At 38.5% G+C, this 21,985-nt stretch overlaps 2 protein-coding genes across 4 annotated transcripts in view; one reads left to right on the forward strand and one right to left on the reverse strand.

Annotated features, from left to right (window-relative positions):
• Positions 1-12,533: 12,533 nt before the first annotated feature.
• On the reverse strand, positions 12,534-20,664 carry TXNL1 (thioredoxin like 1). Its single transcript, XM_064736760.1, has 8 exons — positions 20,497-20,664; positions 19,197-19,293; positions 18,730-18,903; positions 18,389-18,511; positions 17,865-17,934; positions 14,685-14,857; positions 13,597-13,701; positions 12,534-12,757 (listed from the first exon to the last, which is right to left on the reverse strand). The coding sequence occupies exons 1-8, from the start codon at positions 20,592-20,594 to the stop codon at positions 12,728-12,730; spliced, it is 870 nt and encodes a 289-aa protein (XP_064592830.1). The 5' UTR covers positions 20,595-20,664; the 3' UTR covers positions 12,534-12,727.
• Positions 20,665-21,487: 823 nt separating this feature from the next.
• WDR7 (WD repeat domain 7) overlaps positions 21,488-21,985 on the forward strand; it is a 35,850-nt gene continuing 35,352 nt past the window's right edge. For all 3 annotated transcript variants that reach the window (XM_064736762.1, XM_064736763.1, XM_064736764.1), the window contains exon 1: positions 21,488-21,612. The gene's annotated coding sequence lies outside the window, so the exon portion shown is untranslated. The remainder of the gene's footprint in view (positions 21,613-21,985) is intronic.

The raw sequence follows: 21,985 nt of genomic DNA on the forward strand, positions 1-21,985 counted from the left end.
GACATAATTGGACACATGTACCGGACTGGACATAACTGGACACTGTACAGGACTGGACATAACTGGACACACTGTACAGGACTGGACATAACTGGACACTGTACAGGACTGGACATAACTGGACACTGTACAGGACTGGACATAACTGGACACATGTACAGGACTGGACATAACTGGACACTGTACAGGACTGGACATAACTGGACACACTGGACATAACTGGACACATGTACAGGACTGGACATAACTGGACACTGTACAGGACTGGACATAACTGGACACATGTACAGGACTGGACATAACTGGACACACTGTACAGGACTGGACATAACTGGACACATGTACAGGACTGGACATAACTGTACACATGTACAGGACTGGACATAACTGGACACATGTACAGGACTGGACATAACTGGACACACTGGACATAACTGGACACTGTACAGGACTGGACATAACTGGACACTGTACAGGACTGGACATAACTGGACACACTGTGCCGGACTGGACATAACTGTACAGGACTGGACATAACTGGACACATGTACAGGACTGGACATAACTGGACACATGTACAGGACTGGACATAACTGGACATGAGTGTACACACTGTACAGGACTGGACATAACTGGACACATGTACAGGACTGGACATAACTGGACACATGTACAGGACTGGACATAACTGGACATAAGTGTACACACTGTACAGGACTGGACATAACTGGACACAAAGTACAGGACTGGACATAACTGGACACAGTGTATGTCCAGTTATGTCCAGTCCTGTACAGTGTGTCCAGTTATGTCCAGGTCTGTACAGTTATGTCCAGTCTGTTCAATGTATACAGTTATGTCCAGTTATGTCCAGTCCTGTACATGTTTACTGTTATGTCCAGTTTTGTCCAGTCCAGTACATGTGCGCAGTTCTGTCCAGTCCTTTACACTCTGTCCAGTTATGTACAGCTTGTACAGTTATGTCCAGTTAGTTTTTGTCCTGTCTGTACAATGTGTAGAGTTATGTCCAGTCCTCTGCAGTGTGTACAGTTATTTCCCGTTCTGTCCAGTCCTGTACACTCTGTCCAGTCATGTTCAGTCTTGTACATGTGTACAGTTATGTCCCAGTCCTGTACAGTGTGTACACCTATGTCCAGTTATGTCCAGTCCTGTTCACTGCATACAGTGTGTCCAGTTACGTACTATTATGTCCAGTCTGTACATGTGTACAGTTATGTCCAGTCCTGTGCAGTTATGTCCAGTTATTTCCATTTATGTCCAGTGTGTACAGTTATGTCCAATTATGGACAGTTATGTCCAGTGTGTTTGAGGTCTACACTATACACTATATGCACACCATATATCAGTATGTACACTACAGACCCCGTGTACAGTACATAGTGTGCACTCTGTCCAGCATGTACACTGATACCCATATCTGCACTATATACACTGTGTACAGTCTATCCAGTGTGTACAGTGTGCGCACTACATACCGCACATACACCAATAACAGCATATGCACTATATACACTATGTACATTATGTGCACTATATACGCTATGTACAGTACATACAGTGCGTACAGTGTGCGCACTCTGTCCAGCATGTTCACTAATAACCATACATTCACTATATACACTATGTGCACTATATACACTATGTACAGTACATACAGTATGTACACTATGTACATTATGTGCACTATATACCCTACGTACAGTACATACAGTGTGTACACTATGTACACTATGTGCACTATATACACTATGTACAGTACATACAGTATGTACACTATGTACATTATGTGCACTATATACCCTACGTACAGTACATACAGTGTGTACACTATGTACATTATGTACACTGTACATTATGTGCACTATACACACTATGTACAGTACACAGTGTGTACACTATGTACATTGTGTGCACTATACTGTACCATGTGTACTGTACATGGGGTATAGACTGTACATAGTGTACACACTGTATGTACTGTACATAGTGTATATAGTGCACACAATGTACAGTGTACATAATGTACATAGTGTACTCACTGTATGTACTGTACATAGCGTATATAGTGCACATAATGTACATAGTGTACTCACTGTATGTACTGTACATAGTGTATATATAGCACACAATGTACATAGTGCACATAATGTACACACTGTATGTACTGTACATAGTGTGTGTAGTGCACACAATGTACTAGTGTATACTAGGTATCACTGTAATTAGGTATAGATTTGACATAGTGTACATAGTGTACATACTGTATGTACTGTACATAGTGTGTATAGTGCACATAATGTCACACAGTGTACACACTGTATGTACTGTACATAGTGTGTATAGTGCACACAATGTACATAGTGTTCACATGTACTGTACATAGGGTATATGTGCACATGTACATAGTGTACAAGTGTACTACTGTATGAACTGTACATGGGGTATAGACTGTACATAGTGTACATAGTGTACACACTGTATGTACTGTACATAGGGTATATAGTGCACATAATGTACATAGTGTACACACTGTATGTACTGTACATAGTGTATATAGTGCACACAATGTACATATGTACACATGTACATACTACAGTAGTACACTATGTACACTGTACATTATGTGCACATATTACACACTATGTACAGTACATACGTAGTACATGTCCACTTTAATATTACATCTGTAAAGTACATACAGTGTGTAAAGTGTGTACACTGTACATTATGTGCACTATACACTACATATGATACAGTACATTACATGTGTAAACTATGTACAACTATGTACGTGTGCACTATATATACGTATGTACATACATACAGCGTGTACACTTATTATAGTCTATACCCTATGTACAGTACATACAGTGTGTAACTGTGTACACTATGTACATTATGTGCATCTATATACGCTATGTACAGTACATACAGTGTGTACACTATGTACATTATGCACTATATACATAATTACAGTACATACACGGTACACTATGTACATTGTGTGCACTATATACACTATGTACAGTACATACAGTGTAGTACACTGTGTACATATGTACAGCTATATACACTATGTACAGTACATACAGTGTACACTATGTACATTATGTGCACTATACACACTATGTACAGTACATACAGTGAGTACACTATGTACACTATTACTGTCTATACCCATGTACAGTACATACAATGGTACACTATGTACATTTGTGCACTATATCACACTATGTACAGTACATACAATGTGGTACACTATGTACATTATGTGCCTATACACCTATGTACAGTACAACAGTGTGTACACTATGTACATTTGTGCACTATATACACTATGTACAGTACAAGTGTGACAATGTGTACACTATGTACATTATGTGCACTATACACTATGTACAGTACAACAGTGTGTAGATGATGTGCACACACTTGTCAGTCATACGTCACTAGTAACCATACATTTCACTATATACCTATGTACAGTACATAAGTGTGTACACTAGGGGACATTGTGTGCACTAATACACACTATGTACAGTACAATAGTGAGTTACACTATGTACATTGTGTGCACTATATACACTATGTACAGTACATACAGTGGTACACTGTGTACATATGTTACAGTCTATACACTATGTACAGTACATCAACAATGTGTACACTACATCATACATATGTCGACTACTACACTAACATATGCTACAGTATACATACAGTGAGTACACTATGTACACTATTACTGTCTATACCCCATGTACAGTACATACAGTGAGTACACTATGTACATTATGTACATTGTGTGCACTATACACAGTATGTACAGTACATACAGTGTACACTGTACATTATGTGCACTATATACACTATGTACAGTACATACCGTGAGTACACTATGTACAGTCTATACCCTATGTACAGTACATACAGTGTGTACACTATGTACATTATGTGCACTATACACACTATGTACAGTACATACAGTGTGTACACTATGTACATTGTGTGCACTATATACACTATGTACAGTACATACAGTGTGTACACTATGTACAGTCTATACCCCATGTACAGTTCATACAGTGAGTACACTGTGTACACTATGTACATTGTGTGCACTATATACCCTATGTACAGTACAGTGTGTACACTGTGTACATTATGTGCACTATACACACTATGTACAGTACATAGTGAGTACACTATGTACAGTCTATACCCTATGTACAGTACATACAGTGGTACACTATGTACACTGTGTGCACTATACACACTATGTACAGTACATACACTGTGTACACTATGTACACTATGTGCACTATATACCCTATGTACAGTACAGTGTGTACACTTTGTACACTATGTACAGTCTATACCCTATGTACAGTACATACAGTGAGTACACTGTACATTATGTGCACTATACACACTATGTACAGTACATACAGTGTACACTATGTACATTATGTGCACTATATACACTGTACACTACATACAGTGAGTACACTATGTACATTATGTGCACTATACACACTATGTACAGTACATACAGTATGTACACTATGTACATTGTGTGCACTATATACGCTATGTACAGTACATACAGTGAGTACACTATGTACATTGTGTGCACTATATACCCTATGTACAGTACATACAGTGTACACTATGTACATTATGTGCACTATACACACTATGTACAGTACATACACTATGTACACTATGTACAGTCTATACCCTATGTACAGTACATACAGTGAGTACACTATGTACATTATGTGCACTATACACACTATGTACAGTACATACAGTGTGTACACTATGTACACTATGTACATTGTGTGCACTATATACGCTATGTACAGTACATACAGTGAGTACACTATGTACATTGTGTGCACTATATACCCTATGTACAGTACATACAGTGAGTACACTATGTACATTGTGTGCACTATATACGCTATGTACAGTACATACAGTGAGTACACTATGTACATTGTGTGCACTATATACCCTATGTACAGTACATACAGTGAGTACACTATGCACACTATGTGCAGTCTATACACTATGTACAGTACATACACTGTGTACACTATGTGCATTGTGTGCACTATACACAGTATGTACAGTACATACAGTGTGTACACTATGTACATTATGTGCACTATACACACTATGTACAGTACAACAGTGTGTACACTATGTACATTGTGTGCACTATATACACTATGTACAGTACATACAGTGTGTACACTGTGTACATTATGTGCACTATACACACTATGTACAGTACATACAGTGTGTACACTATGTACACTATGTGCACTATATACACTATGTACAGTACATACAGTGTGTACACTATGTACATTGTGTGCACTATATACCCTATGTACAGTACATACAGTGTGTACAGTGTGTGCTCTCTGTCCAGCATGCTCACTAATAACCATACATTCACTATACACACTATGTACAGTACATACAGTGAGTACACTATGTACATTATGTGCACTATACACACTATGTACAGTACATACAGTGTGTACACTATGTACATTGTGTGCACTATATACACTATGTACAGTACATACAGTGAGTACACTATGTACATTGTGTGCACTATATACACTATGTACAGTACATACAGTGAGTACACTGTGAACACTATGTACAGTCTATACACTATGTACAGTACATACAGTGTGTACACTATGTACATTATGTGCACTATACACACTATGTACAGTACATACAGTGTGTACACTATGTACATTATGTGCACTATACACACTATGTACAGTACATACAGTGTGTACACTGTGTACACTATGTACATTATGTGCACTATATACGCTATGTACAGTGTGTACAGTGTGCGCACTCTGTCCAGCATGTTCACTAATAACCATACATTCACTATATACACTATGTACAGTACATATAGTGAGTACACTATGTACATTATGTGCACTATACACACTATGTACAGTACATACAGTGTGTACACTATGTACACTATGTACAGTCTATACCCTATGTACAGTACATACAGTGTGTACACTATGTACATTATGTGCACTATACACACTATGTACAGTACATACAGTGAGTACACTATGTACACTATTACTGTCTATACCCCATGTACAGTACATACAGTGAGTACACTATGTACATTATGTACATTGTGTGCACTATACACAGTATGTACAGTACATACAGTGTACACTGTACATTATGTGCACTATATACACTGTACACTACATACAGTGAGTACACTATGTACATTATGTGCACTATACACACTATGTACAGTACATACAGTGTGTACACTGTGTACACTATGTACATTATGTGCACTATACACACTATGTACAGTACATACAGTGTGTAAACTATGTACACTATGTACGTTGTGTGCTCTATATACGCTATGTACACTACATACAGTGAGTACACTATGTACAGTCTATACCCTATGTACAGTACATACAGTATGTACACTATGTGCACTATACACACTATGTACAGTACATACAGTGTACACTGTACATTATGTGCACTATATACACTGTACAGTACATACAGTGAGTACACTATGTACATTGTGTGCACTATACACACTATGTACAGTACATACAGTGAGTACACTGTGTACATTATGTGCACTATATACACTATGTACAGTACATACAGTGTGTACACTATGTACAGTCTATACCCTATGTACAGTACATACCGTGAGTACACTATGTACATTGTGTGCACTACACACACTATGTACAGTACATACAGTGTGTACACTATGTACATTATGTGCACTATACACACTATGTACAGTACATACAGTGTGTACACTATGTACATTATGTGCACTATACACACTATGTACAGTACATACAGTGTGTACACTATGTACACTATGTACAGTCTATACCCTATGTACAGTACATACAGTGTTACACTATGTACATTATGTGCACTATACACACTATGTACAGTACATACAGTGAGTACACTATGTACATTATGTGCACTACACACACTATGTACAGTACATACAGTGTACACTGTGTACATTGTGTGCACTACACACACTATGTACATTATGTGCACTATACACACTATGTACAGTACATACAGTGAGTACACTATGTACATTGTGTGCACTATACACACTATGTACAGTACATAGTGAGTACACTATGTACATTGTGTGCACTATATACACTATGTACAGTACATACAGTGTGTACACTATGTACATTGTGTGCACTATACACACTATGTACAGTACATACAGTGTGTACACTGTGTACATTATGTGCACTATACACACTATGTACAGTACATAGTGAGTACACTATGTACATTGTGTGCACTATATACGCTATGTCAGTACATACAGTGAGTACACTATGTACATTATGTGCACTATACACACTATGTACAGTACATACACTGTGTACACTATGTACACTATGTACAGTCTATACCCTATGTACAGTACATACAGTGTTACACTATGTACACTATGTGCACTATATACCCCATGTACAGTACATACAGTGTGTACACTATGTACAGTCTATACCCCATGTACAGTACATACAGTGAGTACACTATGTACACTATATACACTATGTACAGTACATACAGTGTGCTCTCTGTCCAGCATGCTCACTAATAACCATATCTGCACTATACACACTATGTAGTCAATACATTTTATAAATTTTATTTTTAATTTTTTAGGGTTTTTTTAAAATTTTGTTTTAATTTTTATATTATATTTCATTTTTACTTTTATTTATTTTTTATTTCCTTTAAAGATTTTTTATTTAATTTTATTTTATTTTATGTTACACTATTTTATTTAATTTCTATTATATCTTATTTTTCCTAATTTTCATTTTATTTCTTAACTATTCTTTTTAATTCATATTTTTAATTTCTTTTCTTTTTATTTCATTTTATTCTCGGTATATTTCTCTTTTGTGTTGGGGTGATTTTTTTTTTCTTTTTTATTCCTAATTTTATCATGATTTTTTTTTATAATTTTTGATTTTTTTTTTCATAATTTTATTTTATTTCTTAATTTTACTCATCATTTGTGGGAGATTTTTTAATTGGTTTTAAAAAGTCTTTTGTGGTTTTTGTTGTTCCTTTTAAATTTTTACAAATATTTTTATATTTTTTATCTTGTTTTGGGTTATTTTTATTTTCTATTTTTATTAATTTTTGGGGGAGTTCTGGAAGATATTTAATATTTATTTCTAGGGAGCTTTTCCTGTTTTGGTTATTTTAAATTATTTTTAATATTTTTGGGGAGGCTTTTGGTCATTCTTTTATTTTGGCATATGAAGTTTATTTTTTAATTATTTTTCAAGCTCTTAAAGGGTATTTTATTATTCTTTGTGGGGTTTTTTATATTTTTCTTTCTATTTAATTATTTTTTAAAGTTTTTTTATTTTTGTGGGTTTTTATTTTTATAGGGTTTTAAATTTTCCATTTTTATTTTTTTATTATTTTGGTTTTATTTGTGGGATCTCTTTCTATTTTTAATATTTTTAATATTGGGAGGGGTTGGTTGTAATTTTATTTTTATTTTTATGTGTTTTTCTTTATGTGGTTTTTTTTTCTATTTTTAATGATTTTAAAATTCTGGGGGAGGTTTTTTATTTTATTTTTGTATTTTATTTTGGTTTTTTATTTTATATTTAAGTTATTGCTATTTTATTTGGTGGGAGGGGTTTGTGTGTTGTCCTATTTTTCTTTATTTTTATTTGGAATTTTTGTATTTTATTTTATTTTTGAATTATTATTAATTTGGTGGTGTTTATTTTTATGTGGTTTTTTATTTTCCTTCACTTTTTATTATTTTGGGGGTTTTGTTTTATTTTATTCTTTATTTTTATTTTTATTTTATTTTGGGGAGAGGTTTGTTTTTTATTATTTTTTGTGTATTTTATCTATTTTTCTTCTTAAATTATTTTAAAATATTTTGTGGGGCTGGTTTTTATTTTCTTTTATTTTTTGTTATTTTTAATTGGGGTCTTTTTAGTGTTTTTTCCTATTTCTTTGTGGGTTTTTCTATTTTTATTTTTTATTATTGTGGGGGTTTTGCTTTTAATTTTTTTATTTTGGTTTTTCATTTTATTTTTGTGGGGTTTTTAAATTTTTTGTGGCTTTTATCTATTTTTAAATTATCTTGAAATGTTTGGGAGGCTGGTTTTAATTTTCTCAATTATTATTAATATTATTATTACTTTTATTAATTTTTTATTAATTTTATTAATTTTTATTATTAATATTATTATTATTATTATTATTATTGGGAGGTTTAGTGTTTGATTTTGTATTGCTATTTTTATTTTGGCTGGGTTTTAGGGTCTGGATTTTATTTTTTTAATTCTTGTTATTATTTGGGGATTGAAATTTTATTTTTAATTGTTTATTTTTAATTGCCTGGCAATTCCTGAGAAATGACCCCACCAATTCTTACCTGGCTGGAAAATCAACATTTCCTCCTAAAACCAGAGAGAAATGAACCCTAAAACTGCCAGGAATAAAATAAACTTCCACAATACAATTCATAAAATCCAAATCAAGTTCTACAATCCAAATAAAGTTCATGAATAAAATAAATAATCTGAATAATTCTACAATCTGTTTCCTGTGCTCAATGATAAATATTTGTGTATCAACCTATGATAAATATTTCTATGTGTGTACCAAACTGCAATAAATATTTGTGTTTCAATCTATAAATTTCTATTTGTGTATCAATCTATAATCAATAATTTGTGTGTCAATCTATAATAAACACATATCTGTACATAAATCTGTTATAAATACTTAATATATATTTGTGTATGTTATCAATCTATAATAAATACTTTGTGTGTTAATCTAGAATATTTCTATTTGTCTATCAAACTGCAATAAACTTTATTTGTGTATCAATCTAGAATCAATATTTCTATTTGTCTATCTAACTGCAATAAACTTTATTTGTGTATCAATCTAGAATCAATATTTCTATTTGTCTATCAAACTGCAATAAACTTATTGTGTATCAATCTACAATAAATATTTCTATTTGTGCATCAATCTATAATAAATATTTTGTGTCCACCTACCTTAATTCTTCTTTGTGTGCCAGAACAAATAAATGCATACAAATAAATAATCTGAATAATTCTACAATCTGTTTCCTGTGCTCTATAATAAATACTTTATTTGTGTATCAACCTATGATAAATATTTCTATGTGTGTATCAAACTGCAATAAGTATTTGTGTGTCAATCCATAATATTTCTATTTGTGTATCAATCTATAATATTTGTGTTTCAATCTATAATAAATGCTTCTATTTGTGTATCAATCTATAATCAATAATTTGTGTGTCAATCTATAATAAACACTTATATCTGTACATAAATATGTTATAAATACTTAATATATATTTGTGTATGTTATCAATCTATAATAAATACTTTGTGTGTTAATCTAGAATATTTCTATTTGTCTATCAACGTATAATAAAAGCTTTATTTGTGTATCCACCTATAACAAATATTTCTATTTGTGTATTAATCTATAATATTTGTGTTTCAATCTATAATAAATGCTTCTATTTGTGTATCAATCTATAATCAATAATTTGTGTGTCAATCTATCATAAACACAAATCTGTACATAAATATGTTATAAATACATAATATATATTTGTGTATGTTATCAATCTATAATAAATACTTTATTTGTGCATCAATCTAGAATATTTCTATTTGTCTATCAAACTGCAATAAACTTTATTTGTGTATCAATCTAGAATCAATATTTCTATTTGTGTATCAATCTAGAATAAATCTTTTGTATCCACCTACCTTAATTCTTCTTTGTGTGCCAGAACAAATAAATGCATACAAATAAAGGTCGTGAATAAAACAAATAATCTGAATAATTCTACAATCTGTTTCCTGTGCTCTATAATAAATACTTTATTTGTGTATCAACCTATGTAAATATTTCTATGTGTGTATCAAACTGCAATAAGTATTTGTGTGTCAATCCATAATATTTCTATTTGTGTATCAATCTATAATATTTGTGTTTCAATCTATAATAAATATTTCTATTTGTGTATCAATCTATAATCAATAATTTGTGTGTCAATCTATCATAAACACATATCTGTACATAAATCTGTTATAAATACTTAATATATATTTGTGTATAGGTTATCAATCTACAATAAATACTTTATTTGTGTGTCAATCTAGAATATTTCCATTTGTCTATCAACCTGCAATAAACTTTATTTGTGTATCAATCTAGAATCAATATTTCTATTTGTGCATCAATCTATAATAAATATTTTGTGTCCACCTACCTTAATTCTTCTTTGTGTGCCAGAACAGATAAATGCATACAAATCAAGGTCATGAATAAAATAAATAATCTGAATAATTCTACAATCTGTTTCCTGTGCTCTGTAATAAATACTTTATTTGTGTATCAACCTATGATAAATATTTCTATGTGTGTATCAAACTGCAATAAATATTTGTGTGTCAATCTAGAATAAATATTTCTATTTGTGTATCAATCTATAACCAATAATTTGTGTGTCAATCTATAATAAATATTTCTATTTGTGTATCAATCTATAATCAATAATTTGTGTGTCAATCTATAATAAACACTTATATCTGTACATAAATATGTTATAAATACTTAATATATATTTGTGTATGTTATCAATCTATAATAAATACTTTATTTGTGTGTCAATCTAGAATAAATATTTCTATGTGTGTATCAAACTGCAATAAATATTTGTGTTTCAATCTATAAATTTCTATTTGTGTATCAATCTATAATCAATAATTTGTGTGTCAATCTGTAATACTTATACCTGTACATAAATCTATTATAAATACTTAATATATATTTGTGTATAGGTTATCAATCTATAATAAATACTTTATTTGTGTATCAATCTAGAATATTTCTATTTGTCTATCAAACTGCAATAAACTTTATTTGTGTATCAATCTAGAATCAATATTTCTATTTGTCTATCAACCTGCAATAAACTTTATTTGTGTATCAATCTAGAATCAATATTTCCATTTGTGCATCAATCTAGAATAAATCTTTTGTATCCACCTACCTTAATTCTTCTTTGTGTGCCAGAACAGATAAATGCATACAAATCAAGTTCCTGAATGAGATAAATCAATTGAATAATTCTACATCTCCTGTGCCCTGGTTTGTAGGGGGTGAACCCGTGGGGCTCCAGCTGTGCAGGAATGTGGGGGAATGCACCCTAAAATGTCACAAATAAATAAATAAATCACCACAATAATCCCACACTGCTTTTTGAGGGGCTGTGTGGGAGAACACACTGAGCTCACTGGCAGGTGCCCTGGAACTCTCAGCAGCTGCAGCAGCCTCAGGCCCTTCCTGCAAAACCAAAAATGCACCTGGGCAAAAGTCAGCGCTTTTATTTACAACTCCAGCAGCAGCAGGAGGAACAGGAGGAGGAGGAGGAGGAGGAGGAGGAGGAGGCGAGGAAGATGCTCCAGCTAAAGCAATGATTTATTGGGAATGGCAGCAAATCAAAGGGACAGTCCCTGCTTACGGCAGCACTTAGGAATGGACAAAGGAAACCAGGCTGGCTTCCTAGTGGCTCTCTCCCTTCTTGCCCACTACCTGCAGGAGGAAACAGCACAGTCAACCTTCTTTGCCAAAAATTCCCTTTTTTTCCCCCCCAAAAATCCCCATTTCCCCCCCAGAATGCTCAATTTCCCTGCCCCGCAAAGCTTCCTTTCCTTGTCCCCAAAACTCCCTTTTTCGCCCATCAAAATTCCCATTTTTCCCATCAAAATGCCCATTTTTCCCATCAAAATACCCATGTTTTTGGGATTTTGGGGTTAAATAGGAATTTTATAAGGAAAAAAATGGTAATTTGGGGGAAAAAATGAAGCGTGTTACAGAGGGAAAGTGGTTATGTAGAGGAAAATGAAAAACAAAGGAGAAAAAAGGCAGAAGAATTAGGAGAAAGGAGAAAAAATGGAGGGAAATGGGGATTTTGGAGGAAAAATGGGAATAAATAGGCAAAAAAAGGGGGAAAGTAGAAAAAAAGAGGAGAAAAAAGGGAAAAGATGGGAAAATGGCAAAAAAAAAAAGGGAAAAGAAGAAACACTGGCAGCCAGTGCTTCAGTCTGGGAGAATGAGGGAGGTCTAAAATCTGCATTTATTTTAGAGCAGCAGAATGATTTCTGAATGATTTTCAGTGGCAGTGAAAGGCAGGAAAAGCTGTAAAACTCCTTTATTATTAGCAGCAGAGAAATGAAGTTTTAGTTTAAAAAAGAAATTAAATTTTGGTTTTGCTGTGAGAACTAAGCAGTTCATGTAGGTGTCATGTTGGTGTCAGTGCTTTGAACCTGCTGAAATGTGTACCATAAATACTGAAGCAGTTTATTTTAAATGAAAAAGAAATAAAATCAACTGCTTTATTGAAAAAGAAAGAATAAAAGCAAGGGGCTCACTCGTTTGAAGTCGTTCATGTTGGTGGCCTGCACTGGAGTGCCAATGAATGTGAAATATGTGATTCTCGTCGTCTCTTCGTCGCCATGATTGGACTGCACAAACAACTGCCACGGGGAAAAGCCAAAAGAAGCACTTGTGAAATTTCAGATTTTCATTTGTACATTTTCATTTCAGAACAATCCTTTTGCCAGGATTTTTTCTGAGAATAATTACCTGCTGCTGTGCAATGCAACAGGGTGTATCTGTGATTGGTGTGATGGGGTTGTTTTTAATTAATGGACAATCACAAGATTTAATTATCATTCTTTTCTATTCCTTGCTAGCATCTGATGAAATCCTTTATTATTTTACTATAGTTTTAATAATGTATCTATCATAAAATAATAAATCAGCCTTCAGAACCATGGAGTCAGAGCTTTGCTGTGGGGATCTCTATTTGTCAGAGTGACTTGGAGAAAAGTTCCAAAGTCTTTTTTCCCACCTTGAAGAAGGAGTCAGGGCTCTCAAGGTTGTTTATTGGATCTTATCTAGAAAATTTCTTTTTTCTTGTCCAGCAGGACAGTGCCAGGCACTCTGTGTTATGTCTTTATATTAAAAACTTATGTTTTGAATATGATGTGTGTATTTTATGATGTGATTTTTAATGATGTGTACACTATGTACAATTATGTACCAGTACCTATCCCCTGTGTTAGACAGGGAGCTTCTGCTCTGGACCAATGCAGAAGTGCCACCATCACAGCAGGAGAGGGAGAAAGTTCAGTTCCCTCCATCTTGCCATAAAATCCACTTTTCCACCCCACTATTATTCTGTTTAATGTGTCCTGACTTGCAGACCTTCACCTGAGGTTGGTAACTTTCAAAGCCAGAGGTGTTCTGGGCTCTGTGCAAGGCTCTCTGAGCCCTTGGCCAGAGGGAAGTGCTGGCTTCTGACATCTCCCCTTGTGTGCACACCCCATCTCTCTCTGTTATTTAACACCGATTCATGGAGCAGCCTGTACCCCCAGCAGGGATTGCCCACAGCCCCAGGCTGGCCGGGCTGTGACCCAAAGTGACAAACAGCCACTGCCCAGCCGGTGGCACTCACAGTGACACTGTTGACGTTCTGGAACTTGACGTAGCGCAGCTGCACGATGCCGTCCTCGCGGATGTCCTCGGGGCCCAGCTGCAGCGCCTGCGTGGGCTCGCTGCGCTCGGCCTCCTCAAAGTCCATGGAGCGCGGCAGGTTGATGAAAATCTTGATGGACTTGGGGCCCTGCCCTGGGACACACAGGGAATGGGAATTACAGTCCCTGGGACACACAGGCAATGGGAATTACAGTCCCTGGGATGGATTTGGGGCCATGGACACACACAGGGAATGGGAATTACAGTCCCTGGGATGGATTTGGGGCATGGACACACACAGGGAATGAATGGGAATTACAGTCCCTGGGATGGATTTGGGCCATGGACACACACAGGCAATGGGAATTACAGTCCCTGGGATGGATTTGGGGCATGGACACACACAGGGAATGGGAATTACAGTCCCTGGGATGGATTTGGGGCATGGACACACACAGGCAATGAATGGGAATTACAGTCCCAGGGATGGATTTGGGGCCATGGACACACACAGGCAATGGGAATTACAGTCCCAGGGATGGATTTGGGGCATGGACACACACAGGGAATGAATGGGAATTACAGTCCCAGGGATGGATTTGGGACTCTGGACACACAGGCAATGGGAATTACAGTCCTGGGATGGATTTGGGGCATGGACACACACAGGCAATGGGAATTACAGTCCCTGGGATGGATTTGGGGCATGGACACACACAGGCAATGGGAATTACAGTCCCAGGGATGGATTTGGGCCATGGACACACACAGGGAATGAATGGGAATTACAGTCCCTGGGATGGATTTGGGGCATGGACACACACAGGCAATGGGAATTACAGTCCCTGGGATGGATTTGGGGCCATGGACACACACAGGGAATGGGAATTACAGTCCCAGGGATGGATTTGGGCCATGGACACACACAGGCAATGGGAATTACAGTCCCAGGGATGGATTTGGGGCATGGACACACACAGGCAATGGGAATTACAGTCCCTGGGATGGATTTGGGGCCTGGACACACAGGCAATGGGAATTACAGTCCCTGGGATGGATTTGGGGCATGGACACACACAGGCAATGGGAATTACAGTCCCAGGGATGGATTTGGGCCATGGACACACACAGGCAATGGGAATTACAGTCCCTGGGATGGATTTGGGGCATGGACACACACAGGGAATGAATGGGAATTACAGTCCCTGGGATGGATTTGGGGCATGGACACACACAGGCAATGGGAATTACAGTCCCTGGGATGGATTTGGGGCATGGACACACACAGGCAATGGGAATTACAGTCCCTGGGATGGATTTGGGCCATGGACACACTGGCAATGGGAATTACAGCCCCAGAAATGGCAGGACCCAGCCAGGAGATTGCACACGCTGCACAGTGGGAGCTTGGTTATTATAAAATGCTGGGAACATTTCCATGGATCTCACTCTGGCCTGGAATTGAATCCAGGTCTCTCTCCAGGCTACCAAACTATGAACACTTCTATTTGTGTACCAAACCACAATAAAGATTGTATTTGTGTATCAAACTATAGGAAATATTCGTTTATCAATCTACAGTAAATACTTTGTGTGTCAATCTATTATAAACACTTCTACCTGTGTATCAAACTATAGCAAATATGGTATTTGTGTATCAATGTATAGTAAATACTTCATTTTGTGTATCAAGCTATAATAGCTATTTTTATCTATAAGAAATACTTCTATTTGTGTATCAAACTGCAATAAATAATTTGTGTATCAATCTATAAGAAATAATTCTATTTGTGTATCGGTCTATCATAAAAACTTTGATTTGTGTATCAAACTACACCAAATACTTTATTTGTGTATCAACCTAGAACAAATATTTCTATTTGTGTATCAAACTGCAATAAATAAATTGTGTATCAATCTATAATAAATATTTCTATTTGTGTCTCAAACTGCAGTAAACACTTCTATCTGTGTATGAAACTGTAGTAAATACTTGGATGTGTTTATCAATCTATAATAAATACTTTTATTTGCATATCAAACTATAGTAAGTATTTGTGTATTAACCTATAATAAATATTTCTGTGTGTATCAAACTGCAATAAATAATTTGTGTATTAATCTATAATAAACACTTCTATGTGTGTATCAACCTATAAGAAATATTTCTATTTTTGTATCAAACTATAGTAAATATTTGTGTAACAATCTATAATAAATATTTCTTGTTGTGTATCAATGTATAATACTTTGTGCATCAACCTATAACAAATATCTCTAGTTGGTGTATCTAACTACAATGAATTGTGTATCAATTTATAATAAATACTTCTATGTATGCATCCACCTATAATAAATATTGCTATTTGTGTATCAAACTTCAATACTTTATTTGTGTATCAATTTGTAATAAATATTTCTATTTGTGTATCAATCAATAATAAATCTACGTATGCATCAAACTCTAAGAAATACTTTATTTATCAATTTATAATAAATACTTCTATGTGTGCATCCACCTATAATAAGTATTTCTATTTGTGTAACAAACTACAATTAATAATTTGTGTATCTATCTATAACAAATATTGCTATTTGTGTATCAATCTACAAGAAATACTTCTATGTGTGTATCCACCTATAATAAATACTTTATTTATGTATCAATCTACAAAAAATACTTCTATGTGTGCATCGATCTGTAATAAATATTTCTATTTGTGTATCTGTAATAAATACTTGCAAATGTGTATCAATCTATAATACTTTGATTTGTGTATCAAACTACAATAAATAATTTGTGTATCAATCTATAATAAACATTTGTATGTGCACATCAATATATAATAAATACTTGCAAATGTGTATCAATCTATAAAAATACTTCTGTGCGTATCAATCTATAATAAATATTTCTATTTGTGTATCAGTCTATAATTAATACTTGTATCAATAGAAATACTTCTCTTTGTGTATCAAACTATAGGAAATACTTTGTGTATGAATCTATAATAAACATTTTGATTTGTGCATCACTTCTCTTTGTGTACCAAACTGTAGGAAACACTTTGTGCATCTATCTATAATAAACTGATTTGTGTGTCAAACTCTGATCTTTGCCCATCAATCAACAACAAATAATTCCACGTGTGTCACTCACCATTGTCTGGCCCCTGCAGTTTCATAGAGTAAAGCTTGACAGGCTGACTAAAAGCTACAGTGATGAGCAGCTGTGGAGGGAAAAAACCAGAATTACACACTGGTTTGTGCACTTGGAACCAAGTGGAAAACAACCAAGAGGGAAAAAACCAAAATTACACCCTGGTTTGTGCACTTGGAACCAACCCAGCACAGGAGACAGGAATAGGGCAGCTGTGGAATAAAATGCTGGGCTCACTTCCCCTGTTCCACCCATCCTGGGCCTTTACTGCCCTGTGCCTGGGCATTCTCAGGGTGGAAACCTTGGGAGCCTGCAGAACATTCCAGGTGTGCAGCAGCCACTGGAGCTGTGGGCAGCACTCCCTGGGAGCCCAGGGCTGCTGCAGGAGAACATCCTGGATCCATGGGCAGCACATCCTTTCCTGCAGCCCCTGTCCCACGTGCAGCCCTGCCCCACGTGCAGCCCCTTGGATCCAATGTGCAGCCCTGCCCCACGTGCAGCCCTGGCCCACGTGCAGCACACACCTGCTCGTCGCAGTCGGACTCCAGGTAGGAGGAGTCCTTGCGCAGGCAGTTCTCGAAGCCGTGCTCGTCGCTCTCGTTGAGGCACTCGCAGCCAGCCTTGTTGATGAAGGGCAGCAGATCCATCTGGGGACAGAGAGCACAGCTGCTCACAGCTGGGACAGCCACAGCACGGCACACAAACTGCATTTTAATGACTAGGGACATCCTTTATTCTTAGGAAATGCGTATATGTCAATATTTACATTTTCTCAGGCAGCTCTGCCTAAAACCCAGCTATTTGCCTTCAAGCACATTTGTTTTAACACTTGAGCTACACAACAAAGCTGTGGGCAGCTACTCACATATCCTTTGGGGATGTCAGTGTCCTCGCTGTTGCCAGGATCGTTCTCCAGGTGCTGTTTGATTTTGTCCTCCAGGCCCACGGCATCTGCTCCCTGGTACTGGTCGATGCGCACCTTGTTCCGGAAGAACAGGAACGTGGGCGTTGCTGAGATGTTGTTGGTGGCAGCCGTGCCCTGGGAGCAGATGGGAGTCCCCATTAGTGCTTCAGGCAGTCTCTGGGAGCTACCCAGTGCCACCAATAAACCCATTTAGTTCAATTTTTAATATTTATTTAATTCACCCTAGTGCTGTGGGGTGAGGATCAGTGAATTTCTGTGCTTTCCCACTGCTCCAAGGCAGGGCAGCACAGCAGGGATATTTCTCCCTGGCAGGGATTTGATCTCCAGGTTGGGAGCAGTCACTGCCAGGGCTGCTGTGCCCTCGCTGTGCCCATGGCCGGGCAGCAGGAAGGTTCTGGAGCACACACCTGGCACTGGTGCACGTCCACCTCCAGGAATGTCGCCTGCGGGTATTTGTTGCTCAGGGCGTTGAAGGCGGGCGCGATCCGCAGGCAAGGGCCGCACCTGCGGGAAAAGCGACACTTCCATGAATCCCGTGCCTGGATTCTTTGTCATTGCCTGCCCCACATGGAATCAGAATGTTCCTGCTCTCCCTGATATCCTGCTGGAAAAGCAGCCTCTCTACCTGGCTGCCCGCTGCCGATACAATGAACTGTGACATTTGGGAACCTGCAATTTATTGTCTTTATTCGCAGCATTTTTACCACAGTCCTGCTCAAGAAAGTGTTACAAAGGGAAAATACTACTAACAAAAAACTCATGTCTTTAGCCCATCCAGGGAAAAAATTATATTTACACACAACTTAAATATTTAATGGTCAACACGTATCAAATTGTTCCCACAACAAATCTCATTTACAGCTCTAACCAGTTATTCCCATATTTATTTGGCCCTGGGAGGACAGAGTTGGTTTCTTTTGATTTAATTGCATTGCCTTGGATGAAAATGTGTATTTTTTATTTATTCTGCGTCACCAAAAGTGTAGGAAGTGCTCAGCTGCAGCAATTCCTGTAAAGGGAGTTTCTCACTGAGAAAGAGAAACGAAAAGTGGAATGAAAAAACCCCGACGCAGAAAATTGGCAAAAAACCACCCATAACTAAGAGGCAGCAGCCACAAAATAATGAGGTGCCCTATGAACCCCCAAAGACCCGAGATTATCACTATTCTCCCTAATTTCACAAATGAACGGGGATAATTCAGATATCCAGGTTTATTTGGTGACAAATTCATCTCGATTTCATCACAGTCGCACCTCCCTGCTGAGGAGGGGAAAAGGGATAATCTACTTGTCCCGGGCAAATGGGGTGCGGATCAAGGCAAGTTTTATGGGGCAAATGATGTTTTTGCAAGTTTTAAGTTGTTTTTAGTGCTGTCCGTGCCTTGTTCCCATCACTTTGCTGCCCTTTAACGGGGCTTTAAAGCAGCGCAGCCCCTGCTCCCTCAGAGCGCCTGAGGGATGGCGGGTCCGCGCGCAGTGGGTTCGGCGGGAAAAACGGGAATTTATCCCAGGATCTCGGAACATTGTGTTAAAAATCACGGAACTTAGAAAGGCGCTGATGCTGCGACTGCACTGACGCGTTCCGGAGCGCCCCTCACGCTGCAACCCGCGCCGGGGAAGCCCGAATAAAAACACGGCAACAGCGGAGCCTTTCCCGGAGCCTGAGGCGGAACGGGCGCGCAGGAGCCGCCCCCCGCCCTCACTCACCCCCTCATGGTGAACTTCACCACGGCCAAGCGGGAGCCGGCTGCGCTCAGCTCGGGCTGGAACTCGGTGTCGTTGGCGATCACCTTCACGCCCGCCATGGCCGCGGGCCCCGGTGGCGGTGCCGGGTGCGATGTGCAGCGTCACGGCGGGCAGGACGCCCGGCATGCACCGCTGGCACGGGCGCAGGCGCGGCCGCCCCGCTCCGCTCCCGCCCGGCCGCCATCTTGGGGTAGGGCAGTGCGGATGCGGTGACGTCACCGGCCGCCATTTTGGGAACGGGCAGCGAGGTCGCCGGCCGCCATTTTGAGAACGGGCAGGCCGTGAGGGCGCCCCCTGGCGGCCATTTTGGGAAAGCGCAAGCGCGGGAATTTTGTGAGGGGAGAGACGCGATTTTAAATATCAAAATAAAACTTCAGTACTAGTTTCGTCATCAACTCGTTTTTTGGTGACGTTATGGGGATGACTGATGTAAATTTTTGTCACCTTACTGAAATTATGCTTTTTAATAAAGTCGCGCCGTCGCGATACGGAAAAGAATTGTGAAATAAACACCGAAGCCAACAGAGGGGAAATAAGATATAAGTGCTTGTAATAACCACAAAATAAAACCAAAATTCAATCCAGGACTTTCTCCGACCCAATTCGCAGCGTCATTTCTGACAAGTTCCCAACATACTTTAGAACCATGAGCAGCACACCCGCCCCTCAGAACATCCCGCAGGCTCCCCGCCCCTCAGAACATCCCTGAGGGCCACTTCATAATGTCACTTCAAGATCTCTCATAATTCCGTTTTTCCTGCTAAACACCAGGAATATCCCCAGCACTCTACCCTCGCCTGCTGTAATTCAAAAGCCTCGCAGCAATCGCTAACCAACGAATTAATTTTTAAAGCAAGTAATCACCGGCGGCTTCCCCGCGCTCCCTCAGCGTCACCCGGCGGTTTCCACGGCGGCGGCGCTTTGCCGTCAAGCGCGCCGGCCGGGGCTTTGCGCCAGTGTCACGTGACGCGCTGTCGTCCGGCCGCTGCCGCACCGAGCGCGGCGGGGCCGCGGCGCCCGGGACACCCGCGGGCCGGGACAGCGCCCGCCACCGGCACCGGCACCGGCACCGAGCAGGTGCGGCAGGGACCGGGGCGGGAGAGCGGCTCGCTGCCGGCGGGAGCGCGGGGCGAGCGCAGGCCCCGCAGCATCCCCTGCGCCGGGAGCGCTGAGCAGGCTGCGGCAGCGGCAGGCGCGGGGAGCCGGGCGGTCCGGGACCGACACCCGGCTGGGCCGGAGCCCAGGGAGCCAGGGATCCCGGGACAGCGGTAACGGAGCACGATGGGCTTTGGGATTCCGTCAGGGCTCACCTCAAAGCGAGCACCGGGTTATTAATGGATGGATGGAGGTTTCCATCGCTGCTAACGGAGAGGCTCCTGGCAGGAATGGATTCTCTGGGAGGGTTAAATGCCTTTTAATGCCCATTTTTTGCTACCTCGCAGCCTTGCCC

Source organism: Zonotrichia leucophrys, chromosome Z, assembly GCF_028769735.1.
Source record: "Zonotrichia leucophrys gambelii isolate GWCS_2022_RI chromosome Z, RI_Zleu_2.0, whole genome shotgun sequence".
Taxonomy (NCBI): Eukaryota; Metazoa; Chordata; class Aves; order Passeriformes; family Passerellidae; genus Zonotrichia; species Zonotrichia leucophrys.

Excerpts from the sequence above, each read along its gene's own strand:
- TXNL1 (XM_064736760.1), bottom strand. The coding sequence starts at position 20,594 with ATGGCGGGCGTGAAGGTGATCGCCAACGACACCGAGTTCCAGCCCGAG. Across the intron at positions 19,294-20,496 it reads GTGAAGTTCACCATGAGGGG|GTGCGGCCCTTGCCTGCGGA; the intron begins GTGAGTGAGGGC and ends CTTTTCCCGCAG. Across the intron at positions 14,858-17,864 it reads ACTGCAGGGGCCAGACAATG|GGCAGGGCCCCAAGTCCATC; the intron begins GTGAGTGACACA and ends TGTGTGTCCCAG.